This window comes from Lycorma delicatula, chromosome 3 (assembly GCF_047948215.1).
Source record: "Lycorma delicatula isolate Av1 chromosome 3, ASM4794821v1, whole genome shotgun sequence".
In the NCBI taxonomy this organism is placed as follows: domain Eukaryota; kingdom Metazoa; phylum Arthropoda; class Insecta; order Hemiptera; family Fulgoridae; genus Lycorma; species Lycorma delicatula.
Genome location: NC_134457.1, coordinates 99,055,314 through 99,082,714, shown reverse-complemented (window position 1 = coordinate 99,082,714; position 27,401 = coordinate 99,055,314). Strand labels below are relative to the sequence as shown.

General features: G+C 29.3%; 1 protein-coding gene across 12 annotated transcripts in view; it reads right to left on the bottom strand.

Moving 5' to 3' along the window:
* Positions 1 to 4,264: 4,264 nt before the first annotated feature.
* Positions 4,265 to 27,401, bottom strand: part of LOC142321817 (membralin) — a 261,594-nt gene continuing 238,457 nt past the window's right edge. For 11 of the 12 annotated variants that reach the window (XM_075360228.1, XM_075360235.1, XM_075360234.1 and 8 more), the window contains one exon: positions 8,522 to 9,125. In XM_075360228.1, the coding sequence (XP_075216343.1) occupies positions 8,706 to 9,125 (420 nt within the window). In that variant the 3' untranslated portion in view covers positions 8,522 to 8,705. Of the gene's footprint in view, positions 7,070 to 8,521; positions 9,126 to 27,401 lie in introns of those variants that run through there. The other variant, XM_075360229.1, reaches the window with a different exon arrangement.

Here is a 27,401-nt window from a genome sequence, read left to right as displayed (position 1 = left end):
AAAAAATTTATTAATTTAAATTAAATTAATTCATCTTAATTTAATTTCTTACTCTTTATAAATTATGTATTATTAATGATTTTCTTATTTTACTAACTGATGAAGGAACAAGATTAGGTAGAAAAATTCTTCTTGTTTCTTTATCTACCTACAAAGAAAACTTCCTATAATCAAATAAGAATGAAATCTCTACTGAAATTACAAGAATTTCATTCTACACAATTTTAATAAGATTAAAATTTTATTATTGGGCAAGAATAGCAAGATAAAACAAAGCAACTATCTCTCATGTGTGTGATAAAGTGGGAAAGGTTTTATTATATTTAAATTAACAACTTGAAAATCTAATGATAAATTTAGACATAATTGCCCAAATATATTGGTATGTGAGGTTCCAGTACTTACTTAAATCCATGGCCACATGAATTAAAAAAAAAATTATAGCTACATTAACAAAGATTTGCCAATTTTCATTAATCCAATTGCCAATCTGACCCGATCACAGCCCCTAAAATCAGACTTCTCCAGATCAAACCTAATTTTATTGTTCCATTGTCATCAAGGTCTACCTAAAAGGTCTCATTCCATTTCATACAACTTATCAAGTTATTCCAGTCTAATATATAATGTTTAATCATTCTAACTATAACTTTATTGTAATTTATGAAGTTAAAAGTTATGACAGTTCCTCCAGTGCACAGTATGTTCATTAATTATAGGACTAAATATTTTTCTCAGACTTTTATTCTGCATATTCTAAATTTCCTTTCACCTATAATTTAACGACCACAAGCAACTGCTAAAATTGTTTTAATATTTATATATATCCAACTGTTTAACTGTATTGATAGTAATTGAAACTGTCAACAGGAAAAGGAAAGCATTCTAAAAAAAGCAAATTTGAAAATCTGTTTCTTTAGATGTAATTTGAAAATCAAATTACAATTAGAAACATAAGTTGGAATATGTTCCTTTTTTCACTCAATCATGAAAGATACATGACAAAAGAAATGTAAAAATGTTGCACTACCCCATAAACATGTTTTATTAAAAGTAACAAAAAAGTACTCTTTTAACCTTGAAAATAATCATCATTCAACCATTAAGTTATTCATGTTCCATTTTCAGCAGTTGCCCAGATGAGTCATTCTTATAAAACTGTTGATGTTAATCCAGGCTGTAACATAAAATCTTTTGTAGCTTTCAGAGTTCTCTGGAAATTTTTCTGTAATGGAAGAATCCATTACAGGCTTTACTTGATGAGAGAACATTGTTTGTTTTTTAACCTAAATATTGATTTTGCAAAACCTTCAATGAACTCCGAGGGTGTTACATACCCATTGTACTCAAAATCTTCATTTACTAATAGTAAAGATAATCTTTTTATGTTAAATACGTTTTAGAAGCTAGACAAAATACTGTGGGCACCAATTTTTAAAATCAAGTTTGTTTTCATTGAGACCTTCTTAAAACTTTGCTTCAGCCTGTTTTACATTTTCAATTATTGTTTTGTGTTGTCCTGGTGAGTAAACTATGTAAGTGGGGCTTAATTGACAACTGCTCACTAGCTGTCCCTGCAAAGGTATAAACAAAAAAAAGATGTACTAATCTTCATGTCATATACAGTGAAAACAAAGTACCAGTTATCTTAAATAAAACATCTCTAGCACAGGTAAAAATGGTAATGGGAAATTCTGTATAAAGTCAAAACCAATTCCATAACATCAGCCTGAGCTTTGTTTAGTTCTATAATCAATCTCCTTTAACTTTGTACAAAATTTTTAGCCCAGCTTTTATGTACAAGAAGTTTGGTTAAGGCTGCTAGTTTTATGGAATCACTTAATGCATATGATTTAATTTTGTTTGTAAGTACTCACAACTGTAAAAAAACATCCACTTGTGGTTTATCAAAGCTGTACCTTAAGTTCTCTAGAATATTTAAGATAGTATTCATACTTCATCGTATTTTTCCAAAGTGGAAATAGTGATGTATTTTTTCATGGTAGTTCAACATCTAGGTGAGGTTTAGGCATGCAAGAATAATGTGAGACATGTTTGGGAATGAGTCTACATGCTTATGAATCTGAATATAGAAGATGGAAAAACATTGCACCTTCTATCATCATTTTTTCCCTTCATATCGACTGAGGGTTTGTTTAGTTAAAAGTTTTGAAAGTCTAATAACTGATTTACCTGAAGTTGTGAGAACACTAGTATAGGCTTTACGAGACACTTTTGAACATAATGTGTCTATTATGGCAAAGTATTTGTAATATTAGTAATTCTATTTTTATGTTGATGCTGGTAGTCAATATCTGGACTCATCACTTCTTTCTATTTAATTCATAATGTAAGTACTGTATCTTGTTTTTATTTTTTACCATAATATGAGTTCTTAATAATACTTACGTTTTACTTGTCTGAAAATCTAATGTTTTTTCCTACATGCACATTTGCTCCAGTTGTTTTGGCTGACATAAGCAAGCCTTTGATGTTACATGTTTTACGTTATGCCTTGTGGTTTTTCTCATTTTCTATATTCTATTTTATTAAATTTTTCCTTTTTACAAGAAACAGGTACACTATCACTGTCCAAGACTGATACTGTAGTACAATCTAAGCAATGTAGGCAATGTAACTTAAAAGGAGTTGTAAAAGATACTTTTTAAAATCAATAATCCATCAACATAAATAATTTTATATATATATATATATCACAGTATTTTTTTTAGAACTAAAACTTAGTCACATTTATTAAAACAACATAAACCAAAAAAGACTATACATTAAACAACATAGATAACATCAAAAAAAGAGCAAGAGTAGTCAGGATAAAATGGCTGTCACTGAATCTAAACAGTTATGATTCCTAGTGCTGTCAGTAAGTGAGCATATTCCACATTATTGGAACATATACCTCTTTCTATTCATTCTCTGTTAAAGACTGAATTTATACAATAAGAAAAACTGGAATATGTTCCTTCTTCTGTTCAGTAGATGCATTTATGTCTAAGGAACAAAATGACTTTCTCAGTTTAATTTGTCAATTTTTTGGAATGTATTTTTTCCGCTCACTTTATCATGGAATAAAAATACGTACTTCCCGAAAGTAATTTTTTCTGTATTTCATAATCAATTTCATTACACTACACCAGAATCAATTCTAAATATCTAAATTAATCAATTCTTTTGAATTACTTCCCATTCAACCAAAGAATAATCCCATCACTTGAGTTCCTATCTGTCACCACACACTTAAAATTTGTCTTCAGTCACACAATAATCAAAATAAATATGCAATAAAAAATGAAATATGTTTAAAATCTCACAGACAATCACTTACTTTTAATTACAACTTACCATTAACAAAAGTGTACAAACGTTCTACAATACTGGTTCTACAAGTTCTAGTACTAGTTCTACAATACTGATTAAACAGGTCTTCAGTGCTAACCAGGTAGGTTTTAATTTGCTTTAATAATTTTTTACATAAGGCTTACATTCACTTAGGAATCATTATCAGTAAATTAAGTACCTTTATCTAACACCAAAAGAATTATAATGCAGTAAATTCCAGATATTTTATTTTCACTACAACTGCCCCACGATGGTGTTTTATGCATATTCAGATATTTTGAATATATTTTTAATTTATTTTTTAACATAATTTGAATAAAATAAGTAAAGGTTTTATACACTAAATCTTAACTAAATTAGAGATAATTTATTTAAAATTCACATGCACATGTGTGTGGTGTGTGAGACCTAAATTTGTTAACTTACAGATTTGGCATTTCAACAATATGGAAAATACTTTAGAAGATGTTAGTTTAAAAGATAATTGATTAAAATTCATCAGGTTTGGAATGATACGCAAGTATAAAACAATGCATTTCAAGCTCCAAGACTTAAATATCAACCCTTTCACACCAATTATTAAAGATGTGCACGTGCACGCACGCACACACACACGCACACGCGCGCACACGCACACACACACACACAAACTAGTACGAACCAGATTATATAATTATCATGATATGATAAATTACTAAACTCATCCATCAGATTCATATTAGCAAATGCATTTAAAGAAAACTAATAAAAGAGTAATAAAAATATGTTTATTCCTCTTTTTGGCCATGTTGATTGTTATAGGTAATTTTCATCGTTTATTTCTAAATGTACAAAATCTAAGAAATATGATTAGAATTTTTCAATTCTCCACAAAGGTAAACATTTGAATAAAGGATGGAAATGCAGTAGGAAAAAAATAAAATACCTTTGTTTTAAAAAAAATATACATTATGTCCATCTTGATCAACAAAAAAAACCTATTTAAATTGTATAACTAATAATAACAATATCATTTATAAAATTTTAATTAAATAACCAGTTAACAAAATAGTTATCTATGATTACGTCTAAATTCCCATGTAATGACAATAATATCAATGAACAGAAAGAAACATAATAACAATAACAATGAGTAATATATTTGTAGTAACCAGTACTATCAATATAAAAAATTTTAATAATTTTTTTTATACTTTATACCATGCAAGTAATAATGACCATAAAATTAACACTAAAAAAAAATTGGAGGTGAGTGTGTGTGTGTGTGTGTGTGTGTGTGTGTGTGTGTATGTGTGTGTGTGTGTGTGTGTGTTGTGTGTATGACAGTGCAATGGGTTTATGTACACTCACTTTTAAGTTTATTCTTAATAATAGTTTAATGAAAATTAATATTTTTGAAATATATATATATTTAAAATTATAATAATAAGTAATATAATTACTTAATAGATAAAAATACAACAAAATAAATTTAACAAAGTAAAGAGAATATTTTTTTTTCTTATACAATGCCAAACAATAAAAGCTTGTCAGTACCAAGTAATGAAAATATGAATATTATTAATGACAAATAAATTTGTCATTAATATTTAGTTTAAAATACAATTTATATTTACTATCGAACACTGCACTTTAGTTAAGCCTCTAATTGAACTGACCACAAATAAATATAAAAAATAGCAACTTCCTAACCAAAAACAAACGTATTCAGACACAGTTTAATTTAGTTACCCAAGACAGAAATGCTTCATTAACTTTATCTGTCCTTCCAACCTTCTATTATTTAAAATATTAATTATTGTTGCTATAAAAATCAATCAACTAAACTAATGATTAGACAGAAGGGAACCGAAATAAATAAATAACTTAACAGTTATATACTGTTAAGATATTTATTTATTTCGACAAATCAATAAAATAAAATTTGTAATGTTTACATAAATTTCACTGCTTAACAATAAAGATTTAGCTTATGTGCTTTAAATAAGAGACCAACAGATTATAATACTACAATTTTATCATTTACCAAATTTTACACTTTAAATGGCAGTTTTTCTTAGAAAGAAACAAATTTAATATAAACGATAAAAACATTCTATAAAAATAAATTATAATACATGTAAACAAAAATCTAATAAATTTACCAAGTTGGAATGTAAAAGAAACAGTAACTAATCTCAAGAGAAATAATCAAATTTATTCTATTGAAATGTATATACATAAAATTTATTAAGCGTAAAAAAAATATTTAAAATTTAAAGTCAACTCTTTTAAAAATATATAATTGTACACCCAGATAATATTAAATATATTTTATATTATTAAAAAAAAATTCAGCAGTAATATAGGTGATGAACTAACACTAAATATAAAGGAATTCAAGAGAGTAATTAAGATATAAGGATAACTTACACTTTGTTAATTTCTTATATTCAAAAAGTGAGTATAATGTAAAATTAATATTTTTAACATATTTATGCGGTAATTATTGAAAAATTCAATAAATTATTATACAATTTTCCACACATTATACCTTCATAAACATTTTCATAAAATTAAAAAAAAAAGATAAACCTCACCAAATTCACCGGTTTGAAATAAAATGTAGGCAAATATTAAACTGTTTTAGTAGCTAATGTATCATATTTTTTTTCTTTTTACACCGATGACGTAATGATAAATATATTCTCATGCTATACCCTTGGGCACAGTTTGAGAGAATCTAACACCTGATTTTATTTTTTTTTCTTATTCTAAATAGTATCATTTATTTTTTATAGACCTATAAAAATAATTTAAATTAGTAATTAATTATTTTAAATTCTATGTGAATCTAATCTTTTGTTTCCAACTGAATATCCATTATGGCTAATTGAAATACACACACTTGCATTTCAGTCCTGAGATTTCTTTATCTCTATTAACATTACACTCTAATCACTTAAACTACATAAAATGTAAGTATAATAATACATTTAATAAATTACTATGATTATTTATTCTTGTAAATTTATGAAATAAAAAAGCACTTCTTGTGAAATCATTCTGTCCCTATACAAATTGTTTTCTGAATGTGTTTACAATCACATAACAAAAAAAAAAATCAGTAGTAAAAACATTAAACTGTTTGTTCATTTCAAGCAAATTCATAATTTCAAATGTTAAAAGCAATAAAAAAAAATGATACCACATGATACCAATTTTTCTGTATTAGTATGCATATCATGTGTTTCCGTGTATGTGTGTTGAAGAACAAATTAAATGAAGCTATTAGTTTTATTGAAAAAATTTATTTCAATAATATAAAAATAAAACTTTTTTATTAAATTGTTGAAAAAATAAGAGGTGTAAAACATTTTATGGATTTAAAAAAAAAGGATTTAATATGTATTTATTTCATCAAAAACTTTCATTTTTGTAATGCAAAGTTTGATTTATTAAAATCCACTAGCTTCTCTAAGATCAACAAATATCATCACAACATATTAAATTTACATTTTAAATGATGTAAAATAAAAATTAACTAATTATTTTATGGTAAAAAAAAATAATGAGTAAGGCAATAATAATATAATATTGTAAAATTACGATAAAATTCACCAAAAATCCCACAGATTTATAATATAAAGTCCTTCAACTGTTCAGACCTGGTTATTCATCTAAAATATTAAGTCTACACAACCAGAGTGAACAAATTCACTTCATTTTTAACCTGTAAAAAGACAAATTAAGAAATTATAATTTTGTAAGTAGACTTTTCAAATAGTTGCTGTAGTAAAATAAAGTGACATATTCTAATAAAAAACATTTTCAAATCATACAATTCAATTTCTACAAATTAAACAGAATATTAAAGAAAATTTTATTTACATGTAAACGAGACACCAATACAAATATTTGGCTTTAATTATGAAACATTATATATGTTTATTGATAAACATGTTACAGGTAAAATACATTAATCTCACCCTAACTTTTTTTATTAATCTTCCACTTTGCTGAGACAGGAACGAAGTCACAAATGTTATCATTTTTGAGGAATCCTTAATTCTGTTTAACAAGATTATAATTTGTTTCTACGTCTGAGCGTAGGCTAGAAATTAGAAGTTAATCCAAAAGCAATGCTATATCTAAGGAAATTAAGAATGTTATACATTTTTTTTACTTGAGGAAAAAAATTTCATTTTATTTGTTTGTATAGAACTAAAATTAATTCTGTAAAATTAAAATCTGTAAAGAATTTGCTTTTGGTGTACCTTTTTGAGATTTACCTATTTATTGAGGAGCCAAAAATTTTCAACACCTTCTGATTGAGAACTAGTAGTACCGATTATATATTTTCAATGTTTCTTTGTTCTATCTTTAAGCCATCGACTGATGTTCAGTTCAAATTAACACAGATTGTTCATTGGTTCATGCCACGTGAACCAAAAAAGTAAAAAAGTCCTATATGTCATTTTACAGCTAATAGTCATAGATACCTATGAATTCCAATAAAATAAAGCTGCATCAAATATCATAAATACTTCTCTGTGTTATATAATTTGACTGTATTTACAATATATTTTTCATTTTCAGTTGTTGAATAGGAATAAATAATACACAGAGTTCAAAGAACTAAATTAAAATAAAGATAATATCAATAAATGAAAAAAGCTAATATTCGTTATAATTGCATAAATAATATAAACTTCTAATTCTGCAATATTATTCTTGTATGAATTTATTTTCAGTTACTTATTTATTATTATTATTTTATTAGGATTTTATTTAACTTAATATTATTTGACTTATAAATTTTTAAACTAGTAATAAACTTATTCAAGCTAGTAAACTTTTTCGGCTAGTAGGCACACACAACTTCATTCACATGCAAATGTTACATTAATAACTTCTTCAAAAATTCCTTTTTTTCATTTTAAATTTAATGAACAGAGAATTATATATTATTCACACAGACTGAAAGAATATAAGACGATACTATTTGTAAACGTAATTATGAAATGGAAAATTTCCAGTATGATGACTGTTACCAACCTTCACAACACACATCAAAATAATGCAATATACACACATAAACACACATACGTGAAAAATATGAAAAGAATTGAATTAGTTAAAAAATAGAGAAAAAAAATCAAAAGATTTAAACACTAACAACTGCTTTTCAACAAAAAGTTGATTTATTTATTAATATAAAATTACTATTTAATAAATTTAATAATATCCACTAATATTACATCATATTTATTTATTCAAGTTTATTCGCTCTATTCACACAATTATTAAGTTTTTAATATTTGAAAGATTAATAATATATTTACATAAACAATTATAACTGATAATCATCACTCTGATGGCCCAGTGTCAAGAGGCTGTAAGGTTGAATTAGTCGACGAGATAGTAGTAACGGCTGGAGTAGCAGCAGTTGTTGTGATTGGAGTCGTAGTTGCATCAACAGAAGACGTAACAATAGTAGAAATAATAGTAGTAGTAGTAGTAACAGCAGGAGAAGAGTTGTCTACCAATGTAACAGTTGCAGAAATAGCTGTTGTTTCAGGAGAGGAGGTTGAAGAAGGAGGAGATGGTGGCGGTGGTGGTGGTGGCGGTGGTGGAGGAGCTGATGATGGTTGAGAGGCTGGTGTTGGTGGAGTCGATGGAGAAGAAGATGGTGAAACAGATTGCGACCTGAGCAACAACTGTTGCAACTGAGCTTGCTGCAATATCAATGGCAATTCATAATGATGGAAGAAATAGACCATAGAATGCTGAAACACATGCAGCAAATTAATTAACTTGTTTATTAAAGTCACTAATGTGATAAAAGCTTAAAAGATCACATTTGTGTATAAACATTAATAATGTCCAATCAGTCCATTTTCCAGATTATCAGAAACTAATCAGTTAATTATTAAGCAATAAAATTCTAAAAATATATAATATTGTAGGTCTCATTGAAGAGTTACCACAGATGATTAGATGCAAAATAAAAAAAAAATATTTTTTCATTATATAATACAACCAGCAACATGTGGTTGGTAGTAGTATGAAGTAAACTGCATCCTACGTTTTTTGATTTTGGTAATATAACTGGTTTAATTTGCAGCTTTGCCACTGTCATTTTATCCTCACAAAAAAAATTGCCCTTACACGATTATCAAAAGAAAAGTGCTGGAAGTCACAATGTAGCATTTTTAAAAAAATGATTTGCACTTAAATGTGCAGGGCAAAAACACTTTCCAAAAAATTGAGTGAAAATTAATTTCTCTTATGCCCATTTTAATAAATCCAACTACATTTTTTAACATATATGATTCCTGATTTTAAATTAAAAATATTCTTGAAATGCAAACAAATTTAAAAAAAAAAGTGCAATATATTTTCTTAATAATACCACTGCAGTATCCTAATTAACTTCTGCATCTGATAAACCAACTAAGATGTGGAAATGAGCCATATTCTTATCTAAAGATAAGAATTTTTCCTTATCAAGGCTTATTATAAATAACAAGCTTTGATTTCTATTCAGTGATTAGAAAATAAACAAGGAAAAATAATAAAATTTTGTTTTTCAAACATGGCACCATTGGTAAAATATAATAATTATAAATATAATATTATAAACAGCTTACCAATATATATATTATTTGATTTCCTCAAACATTTTCAGCTATTCTACCATCTTCAGGAGGAATTTTCAATAATTTAGAATTAAAAAATAAAAAATTTACAACATAAAATTAGAGTTGTCACAATAGTTATGTGACAATAACAATTGTGACACTCTTACAAAACGGATTAGTTGTTTTAACTTATATGACTTTTACAAAATTACTTTTAACATTTACAAAATTGTTATCTTATGATGACCAATTGTTATGTCTCTGATTTTATCATGTAAATTTTATATTTTTTATATATTCTAATTATAAATTCTTCCTGAAGATGGTAGAATAGCTGAAAACATTTGAGAAAATCAAATATATATTCGTAAGCTGTTTTTAATATTATATTTATAATAAAAACCAAATTAACGCAAATACTACTAATGACCAACAACATCACATTATTCAAAGTGATAAAGAGTAAAAATGACTGGCTTCCATAATAACAAAGATAAGAAAAAAATATAAAACTTAAAATTACTCTTAATCTGATGATACTGCCTTATAACATTTCTTTTAAAATCGTCCTGAGATGCCACAAAAAAATTATATAATCAAATACTCTTAATCTTCAACAATTACATAAACAATTATAAGTCTGACGCTTTTGTTGAATAAAGCGTAAAATATATGCATCAATTTGGAAAAATAAAACAACTGATAATCACAAATTACTCCTAATCATTTAATTGATTACGAATTTATGGAATGCTATTAAAGTAAAACTTCATTTAATTTAATTACAGAGATCATTTAATTTAATAATCTATAGAGAAACTAAAACAATAGCTCTTTCTCCCTCTTACCCTCTGTATATATATATATATATATATATATATATACAGAGTCGAAAGAAATTTCAGATTTTCAAGTATATACATATTTTTAAGCGTAATTCTATAGGAATTTTAATAAAAAAATTAGAACTGCATGACGGTGAGGCTTTTATATATCTCAACTTTTCTATATACGCATATATAAACAGAGTGATATTTAAGTATGTAAACAGCTTTATACTGCATATCTGTGAGGTATTTGTAGGCAAAAAGAAATGGGGTTCTACACAGTTAAAAAAAATCTGCATTATGGTGGGATTTTAATTTTTGTCCGCCATCTTGGATTCGCGTTATTGAATCAAATTAAATTTTTTTAAATATTATGGTGACACGTGATTTTGATTTAAAATTTTTTAACAAAAACATTAGCGAAACCCGTTTTTCTATTAACGCCTTCGTTATTGAGTTATAAGCATTCAAAGTTGCAACGACGGAAAAATCGTATTAACAATAAAACGAGGTAAAACGCGCTGCAAACGATTTTATTGCAATTTACATTCATAATGCAAACAATAACGAACTTTAAACAGTGCTATAATATTGATGATAATAATAAACAATAACTAATAATTAACCACAAACTAAAGGGCTATATCAACTAATATTACTTACTTTAAATATTACAATATTTATTTTAAAATTTTAAATAAATGTTTTCGATTGTAAATTAATAATGAAATTTATTTATCGTATGGCGTATGCACATGGTTTCCCAATGTATATTAAGATAGACAAAAAAAATTAATAGAAAAAATTATAAAAAAAAGTAATAAAAATTATTATTTACCAGGTTAGACAAACAATATATACTAAACTTACAAATATACACTCAGTTTTTTAGAATATATTCTCAATTGCAGTATCTGTTGCCATCAGGAAATCATCTATGTTTCCTCCGTAGGTCCTATATGGATATTCCGCGACTATGTGGTGGACGGTTTGCTTATCGGCTCCAAAATCGCAACTTAAGACAGTGCCTTATCCCATTTGTAAAGTGAGTCCGCACATCTGCCGTGGTTGGGACGGATTCTATTGACTGACGTTCATAATCGGCGAAGCTGTTCGACAGCGGAAGGTTTCTCCCTTATATAGAGAGGTTTCTGGCATCGGGGAGGAAAGGTATCCGTACAGTTTCGTTCTCAAAGATAACCTATGAGAAATGCCGAGGAGCTGGCTGCATTGAGTCCAATTTCACAGACTCCTGGGAACGAAACTGTACGGAGACCTGTCCTCCCCGATGTCTGAAACTTCCTTATATAAGGAAAAAACCTCCCGCCTTTGAACAACCTCGCCGAGTATAATGTCAATCAATAGAATTCATCCTAACCGTGGCAGATGTGCGGACTCACTTCACAAATGGGGTACGGCACTGTCTCCAAGTTGCGATTGCGGAGCCAATAAGCAAACCGTCCACCACATAGGTGACCTCTTTGATCGCAATCTATCTCTATTCAGATCTGCTACATCTTGGTGTATGGGGAATTGGAGATTGTATACCTGTGTGCTCCCGAAGGAGAGCCACCTTACGACGGTGATCAGGAGGGGATATGTGACTCAATATAGGTAGCCATACGGTGGGGATCGATCTTAATGTTCCGTTGATAATCCGCATGATGTTATTTAGTTGTACGCAACCTTCTGTGCATATGCGCTGTTGAGCCAGAGCGGAGCACTGTATTCTGCGATCGAGTAGACCGGCCCAAGCGCCAAAGGGTGCGAGGTTTCAGCGGAAGATCCAGAAGTTTTTCCACATATTATATGAATGATATTAATTCTAGTTAGCTTCTCAGCAGTGTTTTCCAGATGTCTCTTGAAGGGAAATGTTCGGTATAGAGTAACACGAATTTATTTAGGGTTCTTTATGATGGAGAAGGTATTCTCAAAATCAACCCGGAGTTGTCTGTCTGCCGTCCTATTGCAAAGTTGTAAACAAGCCGTCTTCGTCTTTGTGTTATTTAGTTTCGGCTTCCACCCACGAAAGTGTGCTCCCAAGCTCAATAGGTAGGCGTCAAGATGGCTTGTGTTTCTTCAAAAGTTCTCTGTTCTGTGTATGATTTACACCAATGAAATAGATTTTAATAGCATACCATTCTACAATAAATGTTCAAAATGCTTCTCCTCTACAGCTTGGCAGTGGGCTAATCTCAAGTAATATCCTTTATAACTTGTATTACGTCTGGTGATACACGAGTAGATTTGTCAATTATTCTTATTTTCAATTCATCAATATCTGCAGGTTTTGTTTAGTAAACATGATGTTTCATGTACCCCAAAAAAAACGTATTCCAGTGAGACAGGTCTGAGGGGGATCTGATTCTATGGCTCCTGTACAACCTAACCAGCGATTTGGAAATTGCCATTTAAAATTTGCCGCGCTCTTAGATAATAAGGAGGTAGTGCCCTATCTTGCTGAAATCATACGTTGTTATTTAAATATTGTCCAACGGTTTCCCGGATATTTGGTAAAATCCTATTGGCTAACAAGTTACAGTAAGCATCTCCTGTAAGACAGTTATCTAGAATAAAAGGCCCTACAATACAATGACCAACACGTACCCCGCCCAAACGTTCAATTCCGAAGGTGATGTGTATGAGCTTCCAACATACTTCTGAGATTATTACCGCCCAATATCGACAGTTCTGGTTACTTACACGGCCATTTAACATAAAAGTCGCTTCATCAATAAATATTATTGAATTACAACAAATTTTCGTCTATGTGTAATTTTTGCATTATAATATCACAATACTCAATTCAGCGGTCGAAATCATCTTCCGAAAATTCTTGCACTAGGTGTAGCTTATAAGGGTGAGATCTGTATTAAGAATTTTTTGAACTGAAAAATAACTGATCTCATATAGGGCAATAGCTTTCCGAGTCGATGAATGAGGGTCTTCAACATTCTTGTTCTGCATTACATCTAATGACTTTGCATCAGTTGTGACAGTTGTTGGTCAACCGGTGCGAGAACGATTCTAACCACTACTTTTTTTCTTCAAATCGGTGTACTGTCTTGATCGCAGTCGACTTACTTACCGAATTCCCTGTTTGGTAATCTATTACACATCATCACCAGAGTTATTCTTTCGGTTTCTCTTAAAGAAGGCATTGTTATTTGAAGATTTACTGTTTAAATTTAAAATTATTAGAGGAAACTAATAATAAAACACCAAAAAACAAATTTGAACCATTAGACCAAAAATTTAATTTTTACAAGCACTATAAAATTTTACCATTCAATATGTTGAAGTAAAAAGTTGAAATGAGGAGTTAATAAGTTGCATTGTTCACCGTAATACAAACTGCATTGTTGTAAATTAACAGCCGATTTACTTAACAAAATTTGTAATACAGTTTTTAAGCATTCCCAGCTGATTTGTTTCATTTACTCGATAAGTAACAAATATCAGCTGATATTAACACTGGAAGTTAATTTTTATTTAGAAATAATATCAGTTGATATAGCCGTTTAATTTGTTGTAGTGTCGTTAACTATTACTTATTGTTTATTATTATTATCAATATTATTATTGATATTATTATATCAATACCGTTATTGTATGCAGTATGAATGTAAAATGCAATAAAATCGTTCGTGCAGCGCGTTTATTGTTAACACAATTTTTCCGTCGTTGCAACTTTGAATACTTATAACTCAATAACGAAGGCATTAATAAAAAAAACGGATTTCACCAATGTTTTTGTTGTAAAATTTTAAATTGAACATGTGTCATATCCATCTTCCTATTTAAAAAAATTAAGTTTGATTCAAGATGGCGGAAAAAATTAAAAAATCACCGTCATGCAGATTTTTTTTAACTATGTAGAACCCCATTTCTTTCTGTCTTCAAATACTTATCAGATATACAGTATAAAGCTGTTTCCATACTTAAATATCACCCGATAAATATATATATATATATATATATATAAATCTTGAAATCACGGTCTGAGGGAATACATCAATTTTTCCTGAATTGCAAGGGGAATCTATAACGATGCAATTATAAAAATAATTAATCACAAAAATGCTATCATTCTTTTATAACGTCAAAATGACAAGAACATTTCCCAATTCAAACAACACAAAAATTTATTTGTGATCTCTCTATTGATTAAAACCTAAATTTCGTTTCTTTTTTATGCCAAACTTCTTTTCTGCATTTTATAAAGATGCTTTACAATTTCTAAGCACGTGACTTTGTCACATTAATTAGAAATAGATTTATGGTGTCCACAAATTAAATTTATTAGACCTAACTTTATTCTGGTTTTTAGTTTTATGAAAAAAAAATCAGACTGTGTGTTCTCAAAATATGAGAATCCATCAAAAACTAAAGAAAGTTTTTAGAAAGTACTTGGACACAGAATTGCAACCAAAAAAGCTAAGTTAGTTACCGGTTGAATTAGTTTAGTTTTGAATCATATTTTGTGATTGTAAGTTATTTCAGTTAAAATACCGACACAGTGAAATTAATAATGTTATTTGCTAAATATTATTATCATTATGTAATTACCAAACATTTAAAATGTGTTAAAAAATAGGAAAACCCAACAAATTCAAAATTTAAAGAGTGTTTGTGATCAAATTAAATGGAAGAGAACTTCGCACTCTGTAACTTTTAGGCAATCAAGGAGTAATGATGACATTATATGAGTAAATGAAGTGCAAAAATAGTATATATGTTCAATGAAGAGCAAATGTTCATGAGATAAAGACTGTTCTTAACAACGCTTTCTCTTGATTGATGAACTGAACCAAAAAAGAGAAAAAAAGTACAGATAATTCATTACTTTTTAAATGACTCATTTTCACAGAAATCAAATTCTCTCAAAATAGAAACTGCTGGCTAACAATTTAATTGTAAAAACATTTATTGTTTCCACATCAGTGTCTCAAGAAGACAAGAATGGACGATAAGGATGAACGTAAAGTCAAAGTAATTTTGACATTTTTTAATCTACGTATGTAAAAAAAGATGATGACTTTCTTATTAAATTTTTACTGGTAATGAAATAAGATTTGTTGCAAAACTAGCAAAAGTAAATGACAATTTAATGGTAGTGGCACAATTCAGAAACTCAAACGAAATCAAAAAACGTAATACAAACTCAGAAAGATGACAACGAATATTTACTAGGACCTGAAAAGTTAAAAAAACTATGAAATAAATTTTATAATTTCATTACAAAATTTGTTGACTTCATGTTGAGCAAAGCAACAATAGATTCATTTACTATAAAATCCTTAACAGATTCTGTCTCATCAATCCTACTCTACTAAACATTTGTAAGTGCGTTTGTGTGTGCAGCCCCCTTAGCTTAGCAGCGGAATGTACAAATCACTAGCGGAAAATCCTGATTCGTTAGTACATGTCACGTGCTGGTTAGCAGGTGTATACTTATATTACTATATAGGGATATATATGCGAAATATAAATCTATATATATATATCGATTTTGGAAAATTTAGTTCTTTTTAACCGGATCCGAATTTTAGGACGAAAATCGCAAATACCTCAAAAACGGTCGGTCCTAGCGCTCTGAAAATTTTTTTCGACGACTCAGACGATACCCCATCCGCTGCCAGTGGTACCCGTCGGATGATAATATTTTCAAGTGCCCCCAGGGCGCCGTTCGGAAATTGGGGAGTGGGTGCGATGTGATGCCACCGTAATATCTCGGCTTTTCACGATTCAAACTGTTGTATATATCAGCAGGCCGAGCGCTAACTGTTTAACGTATTGGGTACAGTCTTGATCGACCGGATCTTGGTTATCATGAAATTAAATCGATTAGCCCTATGTTTTGATTGCACTCAACCACCGTAAAACGAACCGATCTGATCTTTCGTTCAAACTTGTGCACTAGCGCAGCTGTAACGTACAAACTTATGAAGACTAAAAAGTAGAATATAAAAAAATAACTTTTTAAAACCATTCTTATATTAAACGCACTAAAAAGTAGAAAATAAAAAATATGTAAAAAAAAATATCTTTAAAACACCTCTTAAATTAAACGCACTAAAATGTAAAGAATAATTTTAGGACGGTATCTCAGAATGGATTTACAACAAGCTTTGAGTGTGATATGTAAGATTATGTGAATGTCATAATAGCTTTAAATTAAAAATTCGAACTTTTTGAAAATTTTTTCTTAAGCGTGATGAATGGCCTAAAGAGTGGGAAAAAGAAAAAATTGGCAAAAACATAAACATTTTTAATTTGAAGCTATGACTTTCACATAATCTTACATGTCACCATCAAAGCTAGTCAAATCCACTTTGAGATACCGTTCTAAAATTATTTTTTACCCTTTAGTGCGTTTAATTTTAGAGTCGTGTTTAAAATTTTTTTTTACAAATTTTCTATTTATGTAACTGTTTTTCTTCATAAAATAATGAACTATAACCAAAAATTAGGCATCGGAATGAACGATCACTAGCGGAAAATCACAATCCGTTAATATCAATTTCTAGAGTTAAATTTCTTATTTTACTTTCGTTATATCAATTTTCATCATTCGAAAAAAATATCTTTACACACGAGGTAATGAATTTTGGACACCTAATAATCCACTCTGAAACGCCGCCCGCCAACCGCCACGGCAACCCGCCCGGAGAGCCTAGCTGAGGAGGCGTGCCGTAAGCACGCCCTGAAGGTGATACAGAACCATAAACATAGCCATCAGCCAAGCAGTACTGTTTTATTTCACGATAAGACTTATTTGCAACTGGCTACAAAAATTCAACAGCCGCTTAAAAAATTTGGTCGATAATTACTCCAGCACTCACCATACAATGGTGGTCTGGCCACCAGTGAATTTCAATTTTAAATCTAAAAGAGTTTTTAAGTCATTTTGAAAGAGATTATGGGGCAAAATGAACTGTCACCAAACGGCTTACAATTGAAGAATGCACAATATTTCAAATTCTGCACTTTACTCACGAAATAATGATGAAATTGGAAAATAGTGACAAAATACAAGTGTTAAGATCAAAACCAAAGCCTGTAAAAAAACAAAAACTGTTTTATGTATCCAACATAAAAATGTTTACAAACTATAACTAGTCTGAAATTCATTGCAACCAACGATTCTTTACTTACTGATTAATTCTTAAAGGTTTTTTCATGTCAGCAAACTGTTTTGACAGTTTGCTGACATGAAATTATCAGTAACGCATTTTGATGCGTTACTGATAATTCTGTATTGCTAAACGTTATGGGGAAAAAATATAAATTAACACTGAATAAAATAAATTACTTTAATTAAAGGTGTTCAAGGTCTCATATGTAGAAAAGTTAACGCGCGCGTGACAGTTACTTTGAAGAAACAGGATCTAATTTGATTTATTTATTTCTCAGTTAATTCTGTACAGATTCACTTTATCCAATAATAAAAAACGATAATATTTCTCAAAGAATGTGAAGCCTGTATGTTGTTTTGTTGATTCAACAAAACGTTCGCAAACTGTAGCACGTTTGAAACTGTGCAGTGAACAGCACATAGCATCGTTACTAAGATGTTATATGCACTGGTGTGTGGGGGGAAGATATAATGTACACAGTACTTTAAAATGAATGTCAGTTGCAGAGCATCATTTCTTATAATTAAAATGAAGTTACCTCTTACTATTTCAAAGCATATATTTTGCACCCACTAACATACCAGACATTTAATAAAAATCTTTTAATTTGTTAAAATGATAGATTACAAAGATTTTATTTCCAGCACAATACAAAAATGTGTGTATATACGCGCAAGCACAATTTACAGTGTAAAAATGTACACACAATGAACTAATAAGGAGTGAATGAAATAAGTGAATCAGGGTACGCATATACGCATTATTAGCTGGAAAACCACATTTTTTATTACAAAATGTGCTTTTATCAGACATTGATGCACACATGAATCCATTTGAATTTTAACATTAAACATTCCTGACAAATTACTATTTTTAACGGTTTTTTTTAATAACCTGTTACAAGCTTATAACCAATTTTGAAGGTCAGACGAGGGAAAGTTAACTCCTCTCCGTACTCCCCTCTTAAAATGCTAATGTTTTTATATTATTCTTAAATAACCGAACAAAAGTTTCACAAATACCGAAAGCAGAAATCAGTTTTTCCAAATTAACAGGATAAAGACGATAAAAATATATTTAACACGCAGTGGAGGAATATTCACAGTAGTATGTGGTTACAGAAAATCGCTCTTTAAAAAAAAATCTATTTTATTAAAGAACATACAAGAGAGGAAACATTTTCTACACATGTAAATAAATATTATGGATATAATTTAATAAAATTACATGACAAGACCGCATGTCACCATTATACTGACGAACTAGGTATTATTCAAGGAAACAGTTTATGTAAATTCCAACTGTGTTTCTTCTATTTTATCAATTTCTTACGCCGGCCGGGGCCGGCGTCTACGCGGCGGGAGGTCGTGCGATCAAATTTATATGGAAATGCGAGGGCAAGCCGTAGCAAGGCAGACGGCAACAGTAGTCGTAGTGTAGAAACAAGACGAGGGGAACGGAGGCAGAAGGAAAAGGGGTCGGAAAAAACAGGGATTCGATAGACTCACAACTAAATCATTACTACAGTGATAGACAGATCTCTACTGAACTAGCAGCAAGAGTACCGTGCATTATTATTCGTAGCCGATGATACAACAGACGGTACCGTCAGAACAATAAACCGTACCGAATTTAACATATCGAATGAGATTCACTTAATCAGAAATGTAACTGTATCACTACACACTGGACCGATAAAAACTTAAACTCTAGGTTAAAATAATTAGTCATTATATTTTATTACACTGTTTAACATTATTATTATTTATTATAAACGGTGAGAAATCGTTTGCTATTCGAAACAAAAAGGAAATAATGAACTGGATTGATGACAGTCCTAAAGTACACTGTGTAAAAAGGTTAAGAGATAAGGAAGCTATTTTACTATTAATGTTACTTAACTGTCGATTAATTAAATCTATACCGAAAATTGGTAAATTAAGGACAAGAAACAACTGTTAACCCGACTTATAAATTTATTCTTTTCTTTACAGAAAATTAATTTCTATAAATATATAACACATTTTTAAAATTTAAATACAATTATTCAGGGGATAAAAAAAGGGTGGTCCAATATTTCGGTACTGTATTACTAACTTCAGTAAAAGAAAAGTAATTTCTAAAAACATAGATCCGAACAGACATACATTTCCAGAACAGATTGAGATATTTAATGAAATTTGGTACATTAGTTTTTGAAAATTTATTTGTTTTTATCACAATAATAGATTTGAAACAATAGATATGGAAATGTGTTTCAAATAAATTCAAAGTGGTCGTCATCGTTATTTTTCACTCCACGATAGCAGCGTACTATCATCAGAAAATAACTGATCATTAGCTGAACTTTAAGAGTGTGAACGAAATGACACCTCGGTTTTTCAAATAGGTCTTAAACAGTTGACTTTTTTGAAAAATGTAAATGAGCCTAAATTCAAAATTATAAAACAAATTTTGTGCCAGCTTTTTTACATTATTCATCAATACCATTGAAGAAGTTGAGTCTGATCAAACACCAATAAAAAGGTAATGTTTCCAAAAGCTGTAACAAAATTAAATAAACAAGCTAGATGTGGGAGATTCAAGAATTTCATATTTCATAGATGGATTGGATGATCACACCTTAATAATGACAAGAAATAGATTAAATATTCAACCTGTGTTCCATTTTAATCAATTCAGTACTCATCTTGTCAGCCTACTGAAACTCGAACCTATTCAAATATTTCAGAATAACTCTAATTTATTGACAATTAATTATCGAGCCGTTCATCCAGATTGTTTGTTAGTGTTGGTGTCGTCCAGATTAGTGTTGGATACACTATGCTCTTCAAATGCCCCGTACATAAAAAATGCAATTGATTTAATTTGATGAACAGGGTGGCCAGACAACCACCACGCCAAACCCGGTGTTAAAGAAAACCATTAGTCGGGAACTACCAGATGTCAGTACAAATTGTGCAGGAGCTCGAGCACTATTTCGTAAGAACCAAATTTGTTGTATACGAAATACGAGGAATAATTCCTTATATATCATGATTGCAATCGTATGAAATTCGTGATAATCATCTCTGATTAATCTGTCAGGCAGAAAGTAAGGACCAATCAGCAAATTTCCAAAGGTTAGAAAATCGATTGCTGATGCCTGAAACAAAAGTAGCACGTTTACCCAGAAATGGTTATGAGAATTGTTTACTTTATCCCGAATAAAAATGGCTCAACGGTAAATAAAATACTAAACAAAAACATAGGTTTACGAGTAGGCCGGTTCATTAGTCGATCGATGTAATCGATCTTCACTAGGAGAACAGCTAATTTTAACATGCTGAAAGTGATATGAAAACAGCAACTACTTATGAAGCCACATCCATATGCTGCGATGATGCGAATACTTTTGTGATGACCGATTCTTCTGTATGGCAATTCTGGATTCTCTTCAATTTTGTTCAAAATCCGTTCCTCTAAGTCAGTTGTGGAAACAGACCTCGATGTAAGGTAACTATCTGTTAATCCCACGAATATACCCGTCTCACAACACCCCTGGTGAATTTAATGGATCAAACTCTGTACGGTTTATAAAAGCTTGACTAATTATTTTAACCTAGAGTTTAAGTTTTTATCGGTCCAGTGTGTAGTGATACAATTACATTTCTGATTAAGTGAATCTCATTCGATATGTTAATAAAATTCATTCGATATGTTATAAAGATAGGCTGATTCTGCAAAAGATACAATTGTTTTTTGTACATCAAATTAATGCACGTCACCAGTTTCAAGATTTATATAGAGTTTTTCCATACATCATAATAAATTAACTTACTAATAACTTACTTAATAAATTTACTTATTAAAAATTTTCATTAATACAGACTACACCATAAAGATAAAAGATGTGTTGTCACTCTCAAACAACTAAAATCAACAGCGGTTTTAATTTTTTCAAATTTCCTAAGTAATTTATAACGTAGCTGATTTAGGGAAGTATTTTTGATTGGAGGAGATTTATTGATGTTTCACCAAAATCAAATATTCGAGTGAAAAATCTTTCTCGTAATTTGAGCATAGACCCATTTAACCACTTTCCATTATAACTACTATTTTATAGCAAAACTGGAAAAGCAAGATGTAATTTTGTTCACAATGAGACGCTTAAAGGGCAGATCGATAAAAAGAAGTTTTCTGACAAGTTTAAAGTAATATTTTTCTTATAACAATGTTACGAAGATACTACCAAAATACTGTATAAGTAACTATAGAACCAATTAAATACAGAACGAATACCTTAAAAAAAAATATAAAGCTTTCAGTGTAATCATTTCATGAGGCAAAATTCAAGACACGACTTTAACTTATCTATGATATTTTATAAGACCGTGTTTTATCATAAAAAGTTACTTTTTATGATAAAACACGAAAGCCTATTTAAAATGTTATTATCAGCGGTTGACGTTGGGTAAGGATGCTGACATTACAACTTAACTATTTTTAGCTCCTCATCAATGAAGGTGATATAACCATTGCAGCAGGATGGTTAACATCCTAGCATACCAGTTCGGACATTTTTAAGTCTTATTCAAACCTCTAAAACCCTTGGCTAATAACTGGGTGCTATATATTTATTCGTGTCCCATATGTTACCACATGCACTATATATCTTGTCATACATTATGTGCTTGTATGTATGTATATATACACCACAAATATGTGTGTGTGTATATGCTTTTTCTGGTATTCTGTATGCATTCGAAATAAATATAAACACCACACAGTCAAACTCAATAAGAACATTTCCATTTTTTAAAATAGCTCTGGTGGTTTACCCCTCAAGCTTATTGAATTATAAACTTACGTAATGTATATTTTTTCAGTCGCCATAAACATTTCCTAAAACGAACAAAGTGGATTGTTATTTTACCATAGGGGCAAAATAATCTAGTTTACAATTCTGTGAAAAAGAAGTGTAAAACCATGAAAGATTTATATTTTTTTTTAAGGTATTCGTTCTGTATTTAAATGGTTCTATAGTTACTTATACAGTATTTTGGTAGTATCTTCGTAACGTTGTTATAAGAAAAATATTACTTTAAACTTGTCAGAAAACTTCTTTTTATCGATCTGCCCTTTAAGCGTCTCATTGTGAACAAAATGACATCTTGCTTTTCCAGTTTTGCTATAAAATAGTAGTTATAATGGAAAGTGGTTAAATGAGTCTATGCTCAAATTATGAGAAAGATTTTTTACTCGAATATTTGATTTTGGTGAAACATCAATAAATCTCCTCCAATCTATGATATTTTATAAGACCGTGTTTTATCATAAAGTTACTTTTTATGATATTAACTACGGTATAATATCGTACCGAAATAAAAGTAGCTCACTTTTAATAAAAACGGTCACGAATTTTGTTTGTGTGTTCATACGAATTATTCTAATAGATCAGAACTGTCTAATAAAAGACATTAATTGTACGCTAACATTTCCAGTAGAGCTACAACTTAAAAAAGATACTTTTATATAACACACTAATCTTAAAGTAAACCGACAACTTTATACGATTTAGTAGTCGAGTTAGGGTGGAACATATGAAACACGGTGCTTCTAACGCATCCATTGATAATTAAATCCTAAAAAAATCCGCAGTTCTTTAATTTAAAATAAATAAAACAATTCTAACAAATAAAAGATACATTTTAATGGATACACTTATTAGTCAAATATGAAATAAAAATCATTCACCCTTCTTTATAATAAATGTTATGTCTGTATACCTGTACAGGAATTACTCTTGAACGGCTTATCCGTTTTTAATGAAACTCCATAAGCCTGGGGATCCTACCCCATTTTTTATCAGAAACTGTTTCGGCGATCATTTCGCTCGTTAATTCAAAACAATTAACGATAATTTAAATTGATACTTAATCAGAAATGTATTCATCACAGAAGTAACCTATACGTTATATTCTTGATGCTTGAATTAAAAACAACTGTAATTCAATTTTACATTAAATTCTTCTTTTTTTTGCTGTTGGTATTGTGCTTACGTTAAAAGATAAAACAATGATAAATTAAACATCCGCTTTTGATCATAATTACACCAACCGGGCTATTGAAAGAGTTAAATAATTATTACGAATCAAGAAATGAAAAACCATTATATTTATAATAGCGAAATTTCCAATACTATAAGTGGAGTGGGCTTATGCCCCCAAAGTAGTCATTTAATAATGTTGAATGTTATTTAAAAAGTATTCTTTAAAGACTTCAACAAATTATCCTTAAAAATTCAAAACTGGATAATTTACCGTTATATTTTAGTTTATGACAAGTTTTTTTCTTTTTATCTCCGTATCAATTTATTTTTGTACTTAATACAAAATTCAGTGTGTTTATGTGTTTAAATTATTTAACCTTAAAATTACTTTAATTATCACAGTACCGAATAAACGGTAAACATATTTATACAGTCAAGACTAAAGGTTTTACGAAACGTTACCTAAAATAAACAGTAAGAATAATTCCAGGAACAGAGATTAAATAACAATGACGCTTTTAATAACCGTTAATGAAATTACATAACAAAAATTTAACAATCGATAAAAATTTAGCCGTCCTTTTCTCCCGGTTTCAGAATCGAACTACGCAATTTAAAACAGCAATGAAGTGTGTTATTTATTACATTTCAAAGACATTTATTGCAGATATATAAACGGATGTTAAGGTTACGACCGACTTAGGAAAGTTAATAATAAAAAATAAAAAACTACCTCCAGCCAGAATGGAAGAATGTTATAACGCAATAAAATACATTAAGTATAAACTGATGAAAGGCGTAAATCGATATTTAAATGGTTCCGATAACGCACAATGAACCTTTTCTTTTTAAGTTCAAAACAATTTCTTCGTCGGGCGAAGTCTTTGGAACAGGAAACTAGCCTCGCTGATTGGAATTTAAACCTTAAAGTCGATCGTTAGTGCTTCGCTTTCAATCTCCGCGCTAGACTTGCACCGTTTTTAGCTGCAATAACACCTCTTCCCCCTCGCTACCGATTCCTATCGTGCTATTCTGTTTTACTTGAATTTTATATCAACCGATACAACACTAACAACCTTCATATTGTCAACGTTAGAGTACACTATACTTATCGATACAGAATTATTATTTAATAATATTACCTGAGAAATTAATTACATTTTCTTAAATGTAATGTAATTACACAATATATATTGTGTACTACTTATTTTATAGACAAGCATATTATTCAAATAAATTAAAAGGGCTGAGGCAATAAAACATTTCATACTAACAAATAATTTAGTTATATATTTCAAAGGAAAAACTCGTTTCGATTTATTTGGCAAAATGCTGAACAAATAATTAGAAGAAAAAAATTAATAAAATGTCTCGCGATTAAATATTAAAAGATCAGAAACTCGATTCTGATACAAAAATTTACGGGCTAGACAAAACGATACTACACCTGATCTCCCCGAGAGGCTCAAAGTTTTTTTGTAGAGATTCATCAGTTCCCTTTACCGCTATCTTGGATTTCTTTTTTCGTCAGAAAATTACATTCGTTATGGAAACTGGGACATCCGCCACAACGGCTATGATCGCAAAACTGAGCAGACAATGTTTAGAAAAGCGACTGCTTTCTTGATGGAGCTCGATGATTAAATGACGGCGGCTTTATTTACTGGTGACCTTGTGCAGAGACCACCTTAATCGAGAGTTGCATAAAAAAATGAAAAAAATTAACCGGTTAATTTTGGGACTTCCACTCTTTTGTAATCTTATATAAGATTAATATACATCTTTTATTTCGTATTTTAAAATTTTACGTTCCAAATGTAGCGATCGAGGCAATGTTTAAACAAATAAGTAGCTCAAAAATATGTAACACATTGCTTTTTTGAAGTTTTAAAAAAATTAGATTAATAAAAACAATCTATCATTTGCCAGTTAACTTATGAGATTTAAATATAATCTCAAATACGAAAGAATTACGCGTACTGAGAAATTTTCATGAATCATCGCATTCGAAAAAAAAAGTATTTTATACATCAAACTTACAGTAAGAAGACGTTAACAAAAATTGTTAAAAAAAAATGATATTAAACACGACGAAACCTCAAAAATCCTTCTTAGTTTATCTGAAGTTTAACGTACACTTTGTTGGTTTTAATTTTATAGTTTTTAACTATCGGATTAAAATTCCAATTTGTACGAAAAACTTTGCAACTTTTTGTAGATCACTTATGTAGGGGCAAGAAAAATATTTGGAAATGTTTCAATGTTGATATGCAATAATAAGATACGCAAAAATTATTTTAAAATAATCATTAATTAAGGTACATAAGAGAAAATTCGTTTTAAGTAAAACAATGTATTCTTCCGTTAAACTAATTGATTGTATAACAATGAAAAAACTAGTTTAATGGTAATAATATTAAATATATTGTAACAAAAACAAATAATTTTAAAAGAAACCTTTTTATTTTTAAAAATTTTAAATTTAAACAAATCAAAATCTTTGAGAAAAAAACGCACAAAAAACCGATCTAAAGAATCAAACAGCTGAGACCAGTTAAAACCCCTAAAATGAGAATTACGCACTCAATTAATATAAATAAAGAGCTGTAATAAACCGCTTTTGAAACAAAAAAAAAGAAGAAAACCTAAACGTCAGCAAAGAATAAAAATCTAAAAAAAAAAATGCAAATTCGATTGTCAAACAATCATCATGAGATGAAAAGGGATTAATTAAAAATAAGCAGATAGAAATAAAAATTCGTTGTTTATTATTTTTTTAACCATTTTGTTGGTATAATCTCTCCTAACCGGGACTGTGCCTAAGTTTGCTGTATTTAATGTAGTTTTTTACTTTTTTTTTTATTTTACTTTACATTCACAAAAACAAATGTTTTCAATACTTAGTACGAGCTATTTTTTTTTTCTTTTTTATGTTGCTCGATACATAAGAATACACTATATAAATTACATCAGGAATGAGTAAAAGTATGCTACTCAACGGGTAAACAGCATTTGCCTCCATGCATGAAGTGAATAACCGTAGTAAAATCTTCATAAAATACACAATCATAAAATTAAAATAAATATGATTAACGCCTATATTAATTATTTAAAAAATAAACACATGAAATAAGATACACACTTTAAGATATAAAATAAGTATAAACCTTAATATAAATTTCAATTTAGAAGGCGTTAATGAAAATTATTTCAACGGAGAAGGAGGAGAATTTTAAAATTTTACTTCAAATAAATTGAGAGGAAGATTTTTTAAATGGTTACAAAAATAATTATTAAAAACAGGTAATTTATTAGAAATAGTAACTGATGCGTGATAGGATCATTTCTCGTAAGCCGAAGAATTAAGTTGAGTTATATAAATACAGTTATGTTGTCTGCTATGAAAAAAGTGGAAATTGTTATT